Source organism: Natator depressus, chromosome 19 (genome assembly GCF_965152275.1).
Source record: "Natator depressus isolate rNatDep1 chromosome 19, rNatDep2.hap1, whole genome shotgun sequence".
Classification (NCBI taxonomy): Eukaryota; Metazoa; Chordata; order Testudines; family Cheloniidae; genus Natator; species Natator depressus.
The window spans coordinates 3,788,478-3,803,327 of record NC_134252.1 but is presented as its reverse complement, the minus strand read 5'-3'; the positions used below and the strand labels follow the sequence as shown (position 1 = coordinate 3,803,327).

At 41.6% G+C, this 14,850-nt stretch overlaps 1 protein-coding gene across 4 annotated transcripts in view; it reads left to right on the top strand.

Moving 5' to 3' along the window:
• Window positions 1-4,358: 4,358 nt before the first annotated feature.
• The window catches only part of LOC141974700 (zinc finger MYM-type protein 4), a 55,532-nt gene continuing 45,040 nt past the window's right edge, over window positions 4,359-14,850 (top strand). For 2 of the 4 annotated variants that reach the window (XM_074934640.1, XM_074934643.1), the window contains exon 1: window positions 4,359-4,415. In XM_074934640.1, the coding sequence (XP_074790741.1) occupies window positions 4,374-4,415 (42 nt within the window). In that variant the 5' untranslated portion in view covers window positions 4,359-4,373. Of the gene's footprint in view, window positions 4,416-7,804; window positions 8,103-14,850 lie in introns of all 4 variants that reach the window. The other 2 variants (XM_074934642.1, XM_074934641.1) reach the window with 2 other exon arrangements.

The following is a 14,850-nucleotide window of genomic DNA, read 5'->3' as shown; positions in this document are numbered from 1 at the left end:
GTTCCCTGTGTTCCTCCACCCAGCCCCAAACTGAAACTAAACCCACCGAGCAGGTTCCCTGCTGCAGCCTCCAACCACATTCCTGGGCAGAGGTGTTACCTCCCCCTCCCCCTCCTGGCTCAGGTGACAGGCTCTCAGGTCTCCCGTCCCCAGGGCACATTCCCAGGTCAACACTCCCCCCTCCCTGCTGCGTCACATCGTCACAAGCCTAAGCCCCCGTTCCATCCACACACAAAATCAGTCTAACTTGGGTCAGCAAGCATATAGGACCCGGGTTCTAGGATCCTCCTATTGTGTTGGGACAGAGCTTGAATCTCTCTGTGACTCAAGTCCAAGCCCTGTCATTTTGCAGTGTGGATACAACTCAAGCCACAGACCTGAGTCACAAGGTCAGCCTACTTCAGTATGGATGCGTTACCATGGCTATGAGACTCATATTCAGCAATTGTAAACCCAGGTTTACAATGGAGTGTGGATGCTCAGGTCAGTGGTGCTGGAACAATTTTTATAGTGGGGGTGCTGAGAGCCAATGAACCAAACTGTAAACCCTGTATATAATCAAAACCACTTAAAGCCAGCACCCCTAGTTCCAGCACCTAAGGTTCACGAGTGGGCTTGGAAACACACTCCACAAGCACAGGTCTCACAGATCTGGGCTTACAATGCAATATGGACATACCCATAGATTCCCATGTGCTGATCAGGCCCCTAGAGCAGGGGAGTGGGCAGGTGGTAGTCTCTTTGGAATGCATCTATCTGGTATATGGGAAATGCTGTACGCCAGGGGACTTAGCAGTGTGGCATCTGAGCACACTGGAGTGAAAAATTACTATTAATGGAGTGACGCTTCATTATAAGAAGATTGAAAGACCATAGAAATATACTGATGTAATTTAGGACTTTCACTCTACTCCACTGGTAACAATCTTACCTATATGCTGCTGCACACGGTTAACTTAAGATGTGATTTTAAATGGATTTAATTAAACCAGTGCCCAAGGCTGTGTGGAAACCTTTATGTCAGTTGAAACGGCTTATTTCAGTTTATCTTAAATCAATTAGGAACAAGTCTAAGCTACATGAATCTAAGTCATTCTTAAACCAAAATAAGAGTGTCCACATGCAGGTTGGCACGGGGTTAATTAACCCAGTGCAAATCTTTGTGTAAGTAAAGCTAGAGTTTTACTATAGCTGAGCAGCGTGTCCTGCAGTATTTTTGGAAGAACAGAGTTATACACAATCTCATATACCAATTTTAATGCAAACATGGTTAATGTTAGGTGCAAGATTAAGCCAAGTTGTGGCAACTTTGAAAATTTGTCCCATCACTTTGCCTACTCCATTCTTAAGAGGGGCTAATGCAAGACTGTACTTTAGAATCTATGCTCCAAGGCTCTGCCTGATCTAGTTTTAAATGTCTCAAGTGACACAATTTTCCCCACTTCCAGTGGGAGATTATTCCACAAAATAATAAACCTCACTATCAGTAACACCGTACCAATACAAGAAAATCCTTTATCAGGCACACTTGTTAACAGCACATTGTCTTGTAACATTCAATTTGAATGACAGGGCCTATTGCTAACAAAAAATATTACTCAGTGTTTTGTGTGCATTTTCAGTATACTGTCAGATCTGGGGGCTTATGCTGACATTTCCTCAGCTCCTCAGTTTACTTCTTTGATGAGAAAAACATAAGAAGAAACAGCTTATTGTTCCTGTCGTTGTGCGCTGAACAACTCATAAAAAGTGTCACAGTACTCTACAGCATTGTTCCAGACACGACGGTGCGCAACATCAGTTTTGCAAACACTTGTGATTTCATTGAGTGTCTGGGGATATTTCTTAAAGCCCCAGCTCCTCGAGTCATGTGATTACATAAAAATCTCAGCTTTCATTTCAAGCTCTAGCCCTAATGATTGTGGAGCAAAGTTTGAAGATGTGATCCTAATGCAACTTACAGGCTCAGCAACCAAAAGTCAAAGAAAAAGAACTTCACTTTTTTTTTTAAATAATAATTTTTAAGACAACTTCATCATATTTTAGGATTTGACAATATTGTTACTCCATTGTTTTGGGCCACTAATAAATATTTATACTTTGCACTTCCATCCATCCAAGAATATTAAGAGAACTTTATAAATATTAATTAAGTCTCACAACAAATTTATTGTTTATATTATATAGCACTTTTCATTGTGAAGGATTCCACAGTACTTTAAGCTGTAACGAACTGATATATAAACTATTAAATAGTTAATTCATTTAAGGATGAAAAGTAAAGTATAATTAATAATTTATTAATAATTTATTAGGATACAGTTTATGCAGGGATCATTTCAACCATCACTGAAATGCAGCTATCTATGGCAAAGAATGTGGCTATTGTTTAACAGCTGTTCAACAACAGTGCACATCAGATTAGGATAGGAAATGAAGAATACTCTATTTAGTAAAAAAAATTAATTAACAATTAGATTATTTAACTAGTAAACAACTGGGATTATGTTGTTCATATTTATTATCCTTGGGTGCTGACAATATGTTTGACACCATACGAGGTAAAAGCTGATGACAGTCTCTAGCATGAAGGATTTACAGTCTTCATGTATTTTTGAAAGGCATATGCCCTGTTACTGGTAGGAGGTATCAAGGTGATGAACACCATTACAAAGCTTTAAAGATTTAAACCCTGCAAAGATTTAGATCCTGCAAAGATTTACATACATGCTAAAGTTTAACTTAAAATCAGTGGGACTATTCATGTACTTAAAAATGAGACCTCTTATGTGCGTAAAGTTAAACATGTGCAAATCTTTGCAGGATTGGGGGATTAGTTTCTGAACCTATGACCAACAGAAATCTTTCTGCAAAATTAGGAAAACTCCAATGAAAACAAATAAATGATCCTCCACATATTTGCAATCCAGGTATTGCACTGACAAAAAGTGAAATTAACTAGAAACTTACTATGATATTATTATTAGTGAATGACATAGCCTGGACACTATAAACAAAAGCAAAACTGACTAATCTAGTTTCACTGGCCAGTCCAAGGGAAGGGCTAACAATAAATAGCTCATCAGGGTAGGGACTCTGTCTATTTTTGTCTCTAAAACAATGGGGTGCTGATCCCAGGATGGGAGGGATGCACCTCGGGGCTCTGTCATAGTATAAATATTAATAATAAAAATAGATTGCCTCAGAGATGAAAGATAAACAACATCCTTTCAGTGCTAATTAACTCAGATGTCATGAGCAACATAGGGGAGGAAATTTGTTTGTAAGACTATATTATTTTTAACTTGCCGGCTTCCTTTAAATAAACAAATACATACTGCCTCCAAGAGTAATGTCATGACACCACGAGGTCACTTCAAGCATGACTTTGATGGGGGCTTGTGAACAGCTTGGTCACGGGGACAAAGTTGCCTTATCGCATCTGGCAATCCCACAGAGGGTGGGGACCTGCAGCCAGTCTTCACTGAGGCCAGTTGGTCCCAGGTGCTAGAGGGGAGGGCACCGTGGCTTGAGGTGGGGATGTTGTGGTGTGTGATGGAGGCAGGGGCTCTGGTATCATGGCCTAGCTGCTGCGATGTGAGGCCTACGGGGCGGGTGCCCGAGTGTGCAGTGTGAGCGTCATAGGGCGAGGGAGCGCTGTGGCAAGGCTGCCCGGGTGCTGCGGCGTGAGGTGGGGAGTGCGAAATGGGCGGCGGGCGTGCCAGAGGGCGAGGGGGGTAGTGGGGCACCCGGGCGTGGGGCGTGAGGGTGGGGTACGGGAGCATGGGGGAGGCCACTGGGGCACTGTGCTGAGGCTGCAGGGGACGCCTTGGCAGGAGGTGCCATGGTCCCCCTGCAGACAGGCCACAAGTGCTGCCTGGTGCAGTGCAACCCCGATCAGCACCCCCTCCCCCTCCCTTCAGAGCACAGAGCCCCTGGGTCTCCACTGAGGCTGCAGGCTCTGGTCCCCGCCCCTCCCAGCTCAGCCTAGACATGGGCGCGCTGCCCTTTAAGAGGGAGCCAACCTAGACCTGAAGGAGCAAGGGGGGCAAGCGCGCATGCGCGGGCAGGGGGGGCGGGGGAAGCTGAGCCTCAGCGCATGCGCCTGGCGCATGCGCACTCCCCCCCCCGCGCTGGGGCTTGTCGTTGCAGCTTTAAGAGGTTGGCGGCTTGGAGGGTCCGACCAGCCCCCCCCCTTCCACCCCCCCCCGAGGGAGCAGCCTAGACCCCCCCCCTTCCCGGGGAGCCCGGTCGGAGCCCCCTCCCCCGCAGCAGGGCTCGGGGCCGACCCCCACCGCTCCGTGTCACCTCCTCCTCCAGGGGGGCGAGCGGCAGAGACCCCCCCCGGGGTGTGAGGGCTGCGGGGGCCCAACATGGCGGAGGCAAAGGAGGAGGGACCCGGAGCTCGTGCCAGGGTGAGCGGAGGGAGGAGGGGGGGCCCGGGGGGAGGCTGGGGAGGTCAAAGGGGAAGGGTCAGGGGCGGGTCAGGGGGAGGGGGCGTGTGGGAGGCGCCGGCCCGCCGAGGAGGGGGCCGCGCTCGCAGGCAGAGGGGCAGGGAGTGGGGCAGCCCGGGGGGGGGGGTATCCGGAGTGTGCTGAGCTGGTGGGAGGGACTCGCGCGCCCGCTCCCCTTTGTCCCTGTTAAAGGGATGGGGCAGCCCGTCTCCGCTGTTGGGGGGGGTCGGGGTGGGGGGGCCGATCGGGACCTGGCCCGTGGAGGATGGGGGAGCAGAAGCCACCTTTTAAAGTGGTCTTGAAAAGATGGCTGTCTGGAAACGATCCTTCTTTCTCTTCTCCTCCCCGCCAACCTCCCATGCCAAAGCCTCGGTAGTCTGTGGCAGGAGGTCCTGACCGGGCTGGGAGCGAGATGCCACCATAAAGCCTGCTGGCAATGCCATGACCCAACAAGCAAAGTCCCCACTAATTAAGGGCATGGAGTCCGGTAGCTAAGGTGCATTTCAAATGTTGGAAATTTTCTAGGTTTCCCTAAAATTTTCCGGTGCCAATCAGTTGAGCGGTATTACCGCTGTAAAATTTTGTAAGGGAGTGTCAGTTGGTCCTCCAGGTGTCATCATTCGAACAACACAATTCAAGTTCATCAGGTTTCATCATTGGGATTTAATTGTCTGGCTTTCCCTTGTTTAAGCACACACTAGTTGTTTTTAAAAAGTTATGTTAATTGTCCATGCCAAACCAAAGTGAGTTCTCAGCATGGCAGGCTCATCCAGTTCTTAGCTACTCGGACTGCAGCTACTATATGAGTACTATTAGCCCAGCTAATACTGAGACGTGGTCCTTCAGTTTCACGGTTAAGTCTGCATGAATATTAGGCAAGTTATTTTACCACAGTGATAAGGGATCTCAATCATAGATTTCTTATTCCCTGTGTTTAGTTGTCTGAAGCATAGCTGATAAAAATAAGTTTTAAAGCATTTTGCTAAATAAATGTGCAGCAAGTCAGTATCTCTTTTCTGCACTTGTATAACTCCAATTGAAAACTGTCAGTAATAAGTGAATCAATACTAACCTGGATTTGAGCTTCTGATTTAGAAAAGAAAGTTCGTATCCCATTACCATTCTTCTGAGCTGTCCCATTTCCATTGTCTGAAAGATGCTGTTTATGATGAAGTCCTTTCAAGTTCTGGACGTTAGAGACAATGAGAACAGAAATACTTGTGGCACCTTAGAGACTAACAAATTTATGTATTTAGAGACAATGAGTATTCTCCACAAAACTTTTTGTTCGTACGTATAAAAGAAGAATAACTTAATTAATTTGCTTCAAATAACATGAACCTTGTGATTGGTTAGTTGGTAGGTAGCATATGTGAATCTTCTGGATGTAATTGGCAACACTGTCTAAGTAGTTTTATATTGCTCAACTACCACAGGGTCATGGAACATCAACATAATGTTGTCTTAGATCCCAATCCTTCAAACACTTATACATTTGTGTAGCTTTATACTCAGGAGCAGTCCCACTCAACTTGGTGCAACTCCCCACAAGTCTAAAGGTGTGTGTCAGTGACCAGGCTCTCAGATATTACCAAAGAGTTGGGAGGGTAAGGGACTTGATGAGAGAAATACATTAGAAAATACAAGGCAAAACTTCATTTCCACTCAATTCAGATGTTAGTAATATAGGTCTTCTGTGAACCTATCTTTCTCTTAGGTACATTATGCAGTGTTTATTGCCAAATGTATTCCATCTTTGAGAGGAGATATTTGGGATACGCAGTGGTAATGTATTGTGAAAAGAGGAAAACCATAAATTCTTTTCCTTTCTGGATATCCTAATTACCTTTAAACTTTTTGGTAGCCTGATAAGTTATAATGCTTGCATATTCAGAAATTGCTCTAATCTGTGTTAAGAACCTCCTCCACGCCCCCCCCCCCCGGCCCCATACCTTTTGCAAGGACTGTCACTCCAGAGTGATAGTTCTGTACATGTTGAAATTTTCATCTTGCTAAATCCATTGGATGCAATCTTGCAACTTGATCCAGGAACATCTGCAAAGAATGAAGGAAAGATGAACTCTTTGCCATTGCAAAAAACAAAAAGCTGGCCTTCTATTTGCTTTTTAATAATATTCTGCAACTTTTAATATTAAAAAAATCACTATAAGAGGAGATTAGTGTTCTCCTCAAAACAACACTGATACATTTTATAAGGAATATAAATAAACCTAGTTAAATTATTATAAAACTACTTTTGTATTTATAAATGCTAAAGGTTTAAGTTGAAGGTTGTCCACTAATATATCTTCTACTAAGGAGTGAAATTCTTTTTTTTTTTTTTCAGTGCCTCAAATGTGCATGGCACTTTCCTCTTAGTTAACTGTAATGTCCCTCTCTTGAACAGATTACAATTTAAACAGGGCATGTATTTATTTAGGTTCTTATTCTGTCATCCTTACTAAAATCAGTGGGACTATTTGTGGAGTAAAGTACTAAGTGTGAGTAAAGTTAGGCAGCCTTGGGGCCTTGGAAATTTAAATTAGCGCTGATAGACAAGCAGGCATCTTACATCAATAAGGCAGATATCTTCAAACATTTGTTAACTTCAGTATGATTCTTGTGCCATTGAAAATAGAAGGAAATGTTCACTCATTTGAGAATTGCTATTGCTGAACCTCCTTCAGTGGTACAAAGACATTATAAACAGCCTTTCATCTTGGCAGGGGGTTAGACTCGTGGTCCCTTCTAACCCTATGATTCTCAAAGGCATTTACTGTCACAGTCCATCTCTCAAAGAACATGTTGCTACCATTATCCTTCCACACTTGGCTGCTATATGTGAATGAAATGGACCTGATTCTCTTATACATAAAGACCACTTTACATTGCCAGAGCAGTGTAAAGGGGTCTTCAAGTGGAAGTAAAATGTGCTTAAGCACACTTTAAGGCCCTTCACACAACTAGAGCTGTGTAAAGTGGCCTTGCAGTGAGAATCATGCCCAACGTTCTTGAAATGGACCTGTTTCCATCTTCACCTTCTAATAATGTCTAAATAATATTGTAGCTGATTCTATTTACTGAATTTTCTTGAAGGACTCCTGTCAATAGCCCCCTCTGTCCAGATGGCTGCTGTCTGTCCATTTTATAACGAGTTCCTAGCTGCATAGAAACAGAGCTATTGTAGCCCAGTCCTGTTCTTGCTGATAACAGCTGTGCTTTGTAATCATCTCTACCTGTTAAAGTAAGACTTCTCCAGTAGAAGACTTTTCATCAAACCCTTGTCATTAGGGTGGCAGCTGCTCCTGCTTTCTAGTGTCTTAGCCTATTTTTTGCTTTCCGTTCTATAGTGAAAGCAACATCATGTCTCTACTGGTGAAAAAGGGAGACAGGCAGAGAAGAGCAACAGAAGTGCATTTTTTAATGTCAGATGTCTAAAGGGAACACAAAAAGGATGTGCAAGGATCCATATGGGGAATTACGTGGAGAAGAAATTGAGCTGTGCCACAGGGAAGATTAAATGGATTATATCAGGAATGCAGTAGGAAGTCTGGCGAGTTGGCCTCTTGTGTGGAACTGGTTCCACCAGCAGGTAGTGTCTGCACTGCTAGCACCATAGTTCACACTGAAGCAAAGATCACATGACAGGTGAGTTTGAGAGAGATAGGAGGTCTGCTACCCTGATTTGCTGTTTAGCCATCTCAGGAAAAAGGACACCCATGTAAGCCATAAGAAAGGTTAGGGAATGGTGCTCCCCTTATAATTTAATGTCATCTAGTTCTCTGTTTACCCTTTCCTTGTTCTTAGTGCCATCTTTCTGCAAATGCTACTTTCCAGAAACTGCAAGGGAAACAAAAATAAAAGTAACTAGTTTTTTAAAGACTTCTTATCTGTAGCTTTAGATTACGAAAATGTTCTTTGTTCAACAAATGCATGCTACTTACTGCCTTTTTTAGACCAGTTGAGAACTGATAATGTTGTGAATACCATAGCTGCTTTGTATTTTCCATACATTTTTGCTATATATTAGAAAGCAATCTCAAATGTGATATTTGATTATCAGTGCAAAACTATTGCTTTTCTTTGGCTTTTGGCAAAAAATAAATTAGAAAGGTAAAATCACAGTTGGTCACCTATCAAAAATGTTTTTGGTTTTTCTTTTAGTTCATCCAGAGAGAACTAGCAGTCAGATTGTAGGAATGCTCTGACAATAGTATTGTCTCTAACTCAATAATACTGCAATGAAATTGCACATTTAGAAACTTTTAAGTGGCCTTTCAGAAGCATATAAAAATTGGAACACATTTTGAAGTTTCAAAGTGTCTATGTGTAACTCTTAATTTTCATTGAAAAATATATATGATATTCAAATATCATTGTAATTAAAACTTCCTTAACTGTGGTTTCAATTTTATGGAAATCATAGAATTTACCACTTGCTTCAAAAACATAAAATTCTAGCTGTCCAGCAGTTCCTCCCCCCTCCCCCCACCTCCTGTGAAAATCTCTTATTTAGGCCATGATTCATCAAACTGAGATTGGCAAAGTATAAGAACTTCGATAATTTTTCTGATTTGACAAGTGTTGCAGTCGTCTGTGTGTGCCAGTCCACAATGCAAGTGCTGAAATAACCTTTTCACACTATGTTGCACTGCAGGATTTTAAACACAGGAGCATAAGACCAGAGAATTTGGGCTGGATTCTCATTTATAACAGGGCCACTTTACACTACTCTGGCAAAGGAACTGAAAATGAGAGTAAATAATATCTATGCCAACTTTAAGTCTCGTATTGCATGTGGTACACAGAATATTGTGGCAGGCTGAACTCAGCTGAACAAAAAATTTCATAGAGCAGATGTTCCTGTATCTTTTGTTTAATTTTTTTATTGAAATTTATTCTTATTTTTTCAGTAAGTTATATAAGTTCTCCCTTTGATTCTTGAATATTTTCAAAGTTCCAACAAGTTAAAAAGTAAGTGGAAATTCTTTGCTTCTTCATTCTGGTACGTACTGAAATATTTCAGCTCATGATGAAGTATTGTTTAATTGATACTGGCTGTTAACATGAATGTTCATGAAATTTGATGTTGCCCTGTGAAAATTGCCATGGTTCTTCATGAAAAATGACACTTTTTCCATGACAAAAAAAATGTAGCATTAGCTAGAAATTTGTTTAGGGAAATCAGTAGGGTTTTAGTAAAAAACAAACAAACAAATATGTCTTTGGGAAGATTATATAATCAGCTTTTACTTCAGTCTTTAATACATTAATGTTCAAAAGACTCTCATCTAAAGCTAAGTTAATAGCAAGTATACAGTGAAATATAGGTGGGAGAAATAATGTAGAAATATTCATCATGTAAATTAAAATAAATCAAGAAATGTTTAGGTACAAACAGTAACAAAAAGTAATTCCTGAAATTAGCATTTGAGACCGATTAAACATATACAGCATTCATAAAATTTCCCCCTTAGAGCTGTATCCGTAATTATTCATAAATCACCAAGAGTGGAATCTCCAGTCATGCTCCAGAGACAGCGGAGGCTGGTCCAACTGAACACTGACAGTATAGCACAATGAAGTCTGGGATATGAACCACGAACAGCCTCATTATTCCTCAGGCCAAAGTACAACGCCTCTGTACTAAACACACAGTAATAATAGAAAAATTAAACCCCAGTCTCTCTCAGTTCAGAATCAAACAATCCTTTTTAGAGCATCATTCAGAAAAAAGTCCCAATCAAACACTACAACAAACATCAAACCTATGCTTTTTCAGTTTAGATGGAAAAGCCAAAACAGAGTTCTACATATAAATTTAATTCTGGAACTAGAAAGCATAAAGTTCATCTACCTGTTTGAATTAAAAATATCTGAAATCATATATACACATACTCAGGCTATTTGTTAAAATTCCACACCAATGTTTATTAGGGCTGTCATGGGATTAAAAAAATTAATAGCGATTAATCGTGCGATTAAAAAAATTAATCACACTGTTAAACAACAATAGAATACCATTTATTTTTAAAAAATTTGGATGTTTACTACATTTCAAAATATATTCATTTCAGTTACAACACAGAATACAAAGTGTACCGTGCTCACTTTATATTTATTTTTGATTACAAATATTTGTAGAGTAAAAAACAAAGACATTTTATTGTTCAGTTCACCTCATACAAGTACTGTAGTGCAATCTCTTTATCATGAAAGTTGAACTTACAAATGTAGAATTATGTAAAAAAAAACACTGCATTCAAAAATAAAACAGGGTAAAATTTTTGAGCCTACAAGTCCACTCAGTCCTACTTCTCGGTTAGCCAATCACTCAGACAAACAAGGGTGGTTACAATTTGCAGGAGATAATGCTGTCTGCTTCTTGTTCACAGTCTCACCTGAAAGTTAGAATAAGTGTTCGCATTGGCACTGTTGTAGCTGGCATTGCAAGATATTTACATGCCAGATGCGCTAAAGATACATATTTCCATTCCCGCTTCAACCACCATTCCAGAGGTCATGATTCCATGCTGATGATGGGTTCTGCCTGATGATGATCCAGAGCAGTGCGGACATGTTCATTTTCATCATCTGAGTCAGATGCCACCAGCAGAAGGTTGATTTTCCTTTTTGGTGGTTTGTGTTCTGTAGTTTCCACATCAGTGTTGCTCTTTTAAGACTTCTAAAAGCATGCTCCACACCTCGTCCCTCTCAGATTTTGGACAGCGCTTCCGATTCTTAAACCTTGGGTCGAGTGCTGTAGCTATTTTTAGAAATCTGATATCAGTACCTTCTTTGCGTTTTGTCAAATCTGCTGTGAAAGTGTTATTAAAACGAACATGTGCTGGGTCATTGTCCAAGACTGCTATAACATGAAATATATACAGACTGCAGGTAAAACAGAGCTGGAGACATACAGTTCTCCCCCAAGGAGTACAGTCACAAATTTAATTGACACATTATTTTTTTAACGAGCATCATCAGCATGGAAGCATGTCCTCTGGAATGGTGGCCGAAGCACGGAAGGGCATACGAACGTTTAGCATATCTGGCATGTAAATACCTTGCAACGCCGGCTATAAAAGTGCCATGCGAATGCCTGTTCTTACTTTCAGGTGACATTGTAAATAAGAAGCAGTCAGCAGTATCTCCCGTCAATGTAAACAGACTTGTCTGTCTTAGTGATTGGCAGAATAAGATGTAGGCCTGAGTGGATTTGTAGGCTCTAAAGTTTGACAATGTTTTGTTTTTGAGTGAGCTTGAGATTGAGTTTAGTTTTAGCTTGTTTTCCAAAATATCTGCTCTGTAGACCAGCACCTTCTTATTTTTCTGTAAGGGCACTGGAGCATCATGTGCTTGCATTGTGGTATGAATTTCTGTATCTTTTATGTCTCCTAAAATTGCTTCACTCCTTCTGTCGACCATGGAGTGAGTTTTCTGGAAAGTATCACAATGGATGAAGAAGTTCTAGGCTGCTGGTAATAGTCATTTTGAATGCTGTCATAGGAGCCAAATGCTACAGGAGAAACAGTCTAATCTTTACCACTAGGGTCCTCATCTTGGATAGTTGTTTCCAGCATGTTTAATTTATGTTGGCTATTTTTACTGGGGCATCTTGTACAAACTGTCTTGTTTTTGTGCTCCCACTTATTTATGTGGTGCAACAATTCAAAACTGTCCTGTGGAGCATTTGCTGGTGGGTTGCTGGGAGTTTTTGGGTCACATAATAATGTTTTTGGAGGTATCCAGATTATGTATAACAGACATTGGAAACAAGGAGGAGCATCCAGTCTAGCTGCCTCTACTAAGAGCCACAACTATGTAGGAGGAGAAGAGGAAATAGGAGCCAGCCATGGGAACTAGAACCACAAGCTGGACTGGAATTTTAGCCACCAGCTGGAGGGGAATGTCCATGATTATGAGAGTAGGGGAGGGAGAGGATCAGGTGGCAAGGCACCATGTAAAAGAGAGAGGAGGAACAGGCAAAAGAAAGCATCAGCAGGGAAGATGAATTAAAGAGCTAAAGTCAATGTCCTGATTACATTGTTTCAGTAAGGACAAAACACATTGTAGTAGAGGTATCTAAAAACAAATAAAGGCTTTCCTATCTTCCATGTAAGCAACTGTTGTAGTTGCCGCAGGACAGTTTTGGGAAGGGAGGTAAAGACCACAGGTCTGTTATCTGGTCCACCAATCAATCTATTAATATAATGTCGACCACATGGTGAAAAAGTCTGAGAATCCCTGAAGTAATATTTCAGCAACCAGAGGATAGCCCATTCCTGTATTTTCTTAATTTATATGCAAAGCCCTCTTGTAGGTCTCTTATTTGGGGGTGGACTAGAGCCAAAACCAGAAGGAAACAGACTCTGTCTAGAGTTATCACTGTCTTCAAAGACTTATTGTCGTAAAGTTTAATAAAACAACCTATGTTCTGTTTCAGAGTAGCAGCCCTGTTAGTCTGTATCCGCAAAAAGAGAAGGAAGACTTGTGGCACCTTAGAGACTAACCAATTTATTTGAGCCTAAGCTTTCGTGAGCTACAGCTCACTTCATCGGATGCATTCAGTGGAAAATACAGTGGGGAGATTTATATACACAGAAAACATGAAACAATGGGTGTTACCATAAACACTGTAACGAGAGTGATCAGGTAAGGTGAGCTATTGCCAGCAGGAGAGCGGGGGAAGCCTTTTGTAGTGATAATCAAGGTGGGCCATTTCCAGCAGTTGACAAGAATGTCTGAGGAACAGCGTGGGGGTGGGGGGCGGGAGAGAGGAATAAACATGTGGAAATAGTTTTACTTTGTGTTATGACCCATCCACTCCCAGTCTTTATTCAAGCCTAAGTTAATTGTATCCAGTTTGCAAATTAATTCCAATTCAGCAGTCTCTCGTTGGAGTTTGTTTTTGAAGTTTTTTTGTTGAAGAATTGCCACTTTTAGGTCTGTAATCGAGTGACCAAAGAGATTGAAGTGTTCTCCAACTGGTTTTTGAATGTTATAATTCTTGACGTCTGATTTGTGTCCATTTATTCTTTTATATAGAGACTGTCCAGTTTGGCCAATGTACATGGCAGAGGGGCATTGCTGGCACATGATGGCATATATCACATTGGTAGATGTGCAGGTGAACGAGCCCTGATAGGGTGGCTGATGTGATTAGGCCCTATGATGGTGTCCCCTGAATAGATAGGTGGACACAGTTGGCAACGGGCTTTGTTGCAAGGATAGGTTCCTGGGTTAGTGGTTCTGTTGTGTGGTATGTGGTTGCTGGTGAGTATTTACTTCAGGTTGGGGGGTGTGTGTAAGCAAGGACTGGCCTGTCTCCCAAGGTCTGTGAGAGTGATGGGTCGTCCTTCAGGATAGGTTGTAGATCCTTGATGATGCGTTGGAGAGGTTTTAGCTGGGGGCTGAAGGTGATGGCTAGTGGCATTCTGTTATTTTCTTTGTTGGGCCTGTCCTGTAGTAGGTAACTTCTGGGTACTCTTCTGGCTCTATCAGTTTGTTTCTTCACTTCAGCAGGTGGGTATTGTAGTTGTAAGAACGCTTGATAGAGATCTTGTAGGTGTTTGTCTCTGTCTGAGGGGTTGGAGCAAATGCGGTTTGTATAGTAGAGCTTTGCTGTAGACAATGGATCGTGTGGTGTGGTCTGGATGAAAGCTGGAGGCATGTAGGTAGGCATCGCGGTCAGTAGGTTTCCGGCATAGGGTGGTGTTTATGTGACCATCGCTTATTAGGACCGTAGTATCCAGGAAGTGGATCTCTTGTGTGGACTGGTCCAGGCTGAGGTTGATGGTGGGATGGAAATTGATGTTCTGTTAGTAATATAATTTCTGACAAAACAATTGTTAGTGTGGTTAACTTATAGTTAACCTCTTGGGAGATACACTGAGTAAAGGAAAGTGTGACTCTTAGATTCTAGTATGTTGGTCCTCTGGCCCCAAACAGTATATTTGTAGTCATCATTGTCAGTTGGCTATATTAATTTAAACGCATGATTTTTGTTTTTTTATAACGTGATCAAAACCTCAATCCTGTGAGATACTGAGTGACCTCCTCAACTCACATTGAGTTAAATGGGAGCAGAGGGCTCTCAGCACCTTGCAGGATAGAATCTCCTAACTGAGGAAATGTTAACTTTTTAGAAGCTGCGGACAAATCCTTCTAAGCATACACTTTCAGTCTGGAAAATACAAACATTCTAATGGGTTAATAAAATATGTAAAGTGAAACTTGGTTTGGAATAATTCATCTAATGAATATCACATCAGTAACATTTGCTGCTAAAATGTATAGGGACTGATTTTGATTTCATCCTGGTTTTATACCGTTGTAACTCTGACTTTAGTGAAGTTCCTCCTGATTTACCCCGGTATAAGTGAGAGTTCTTCTA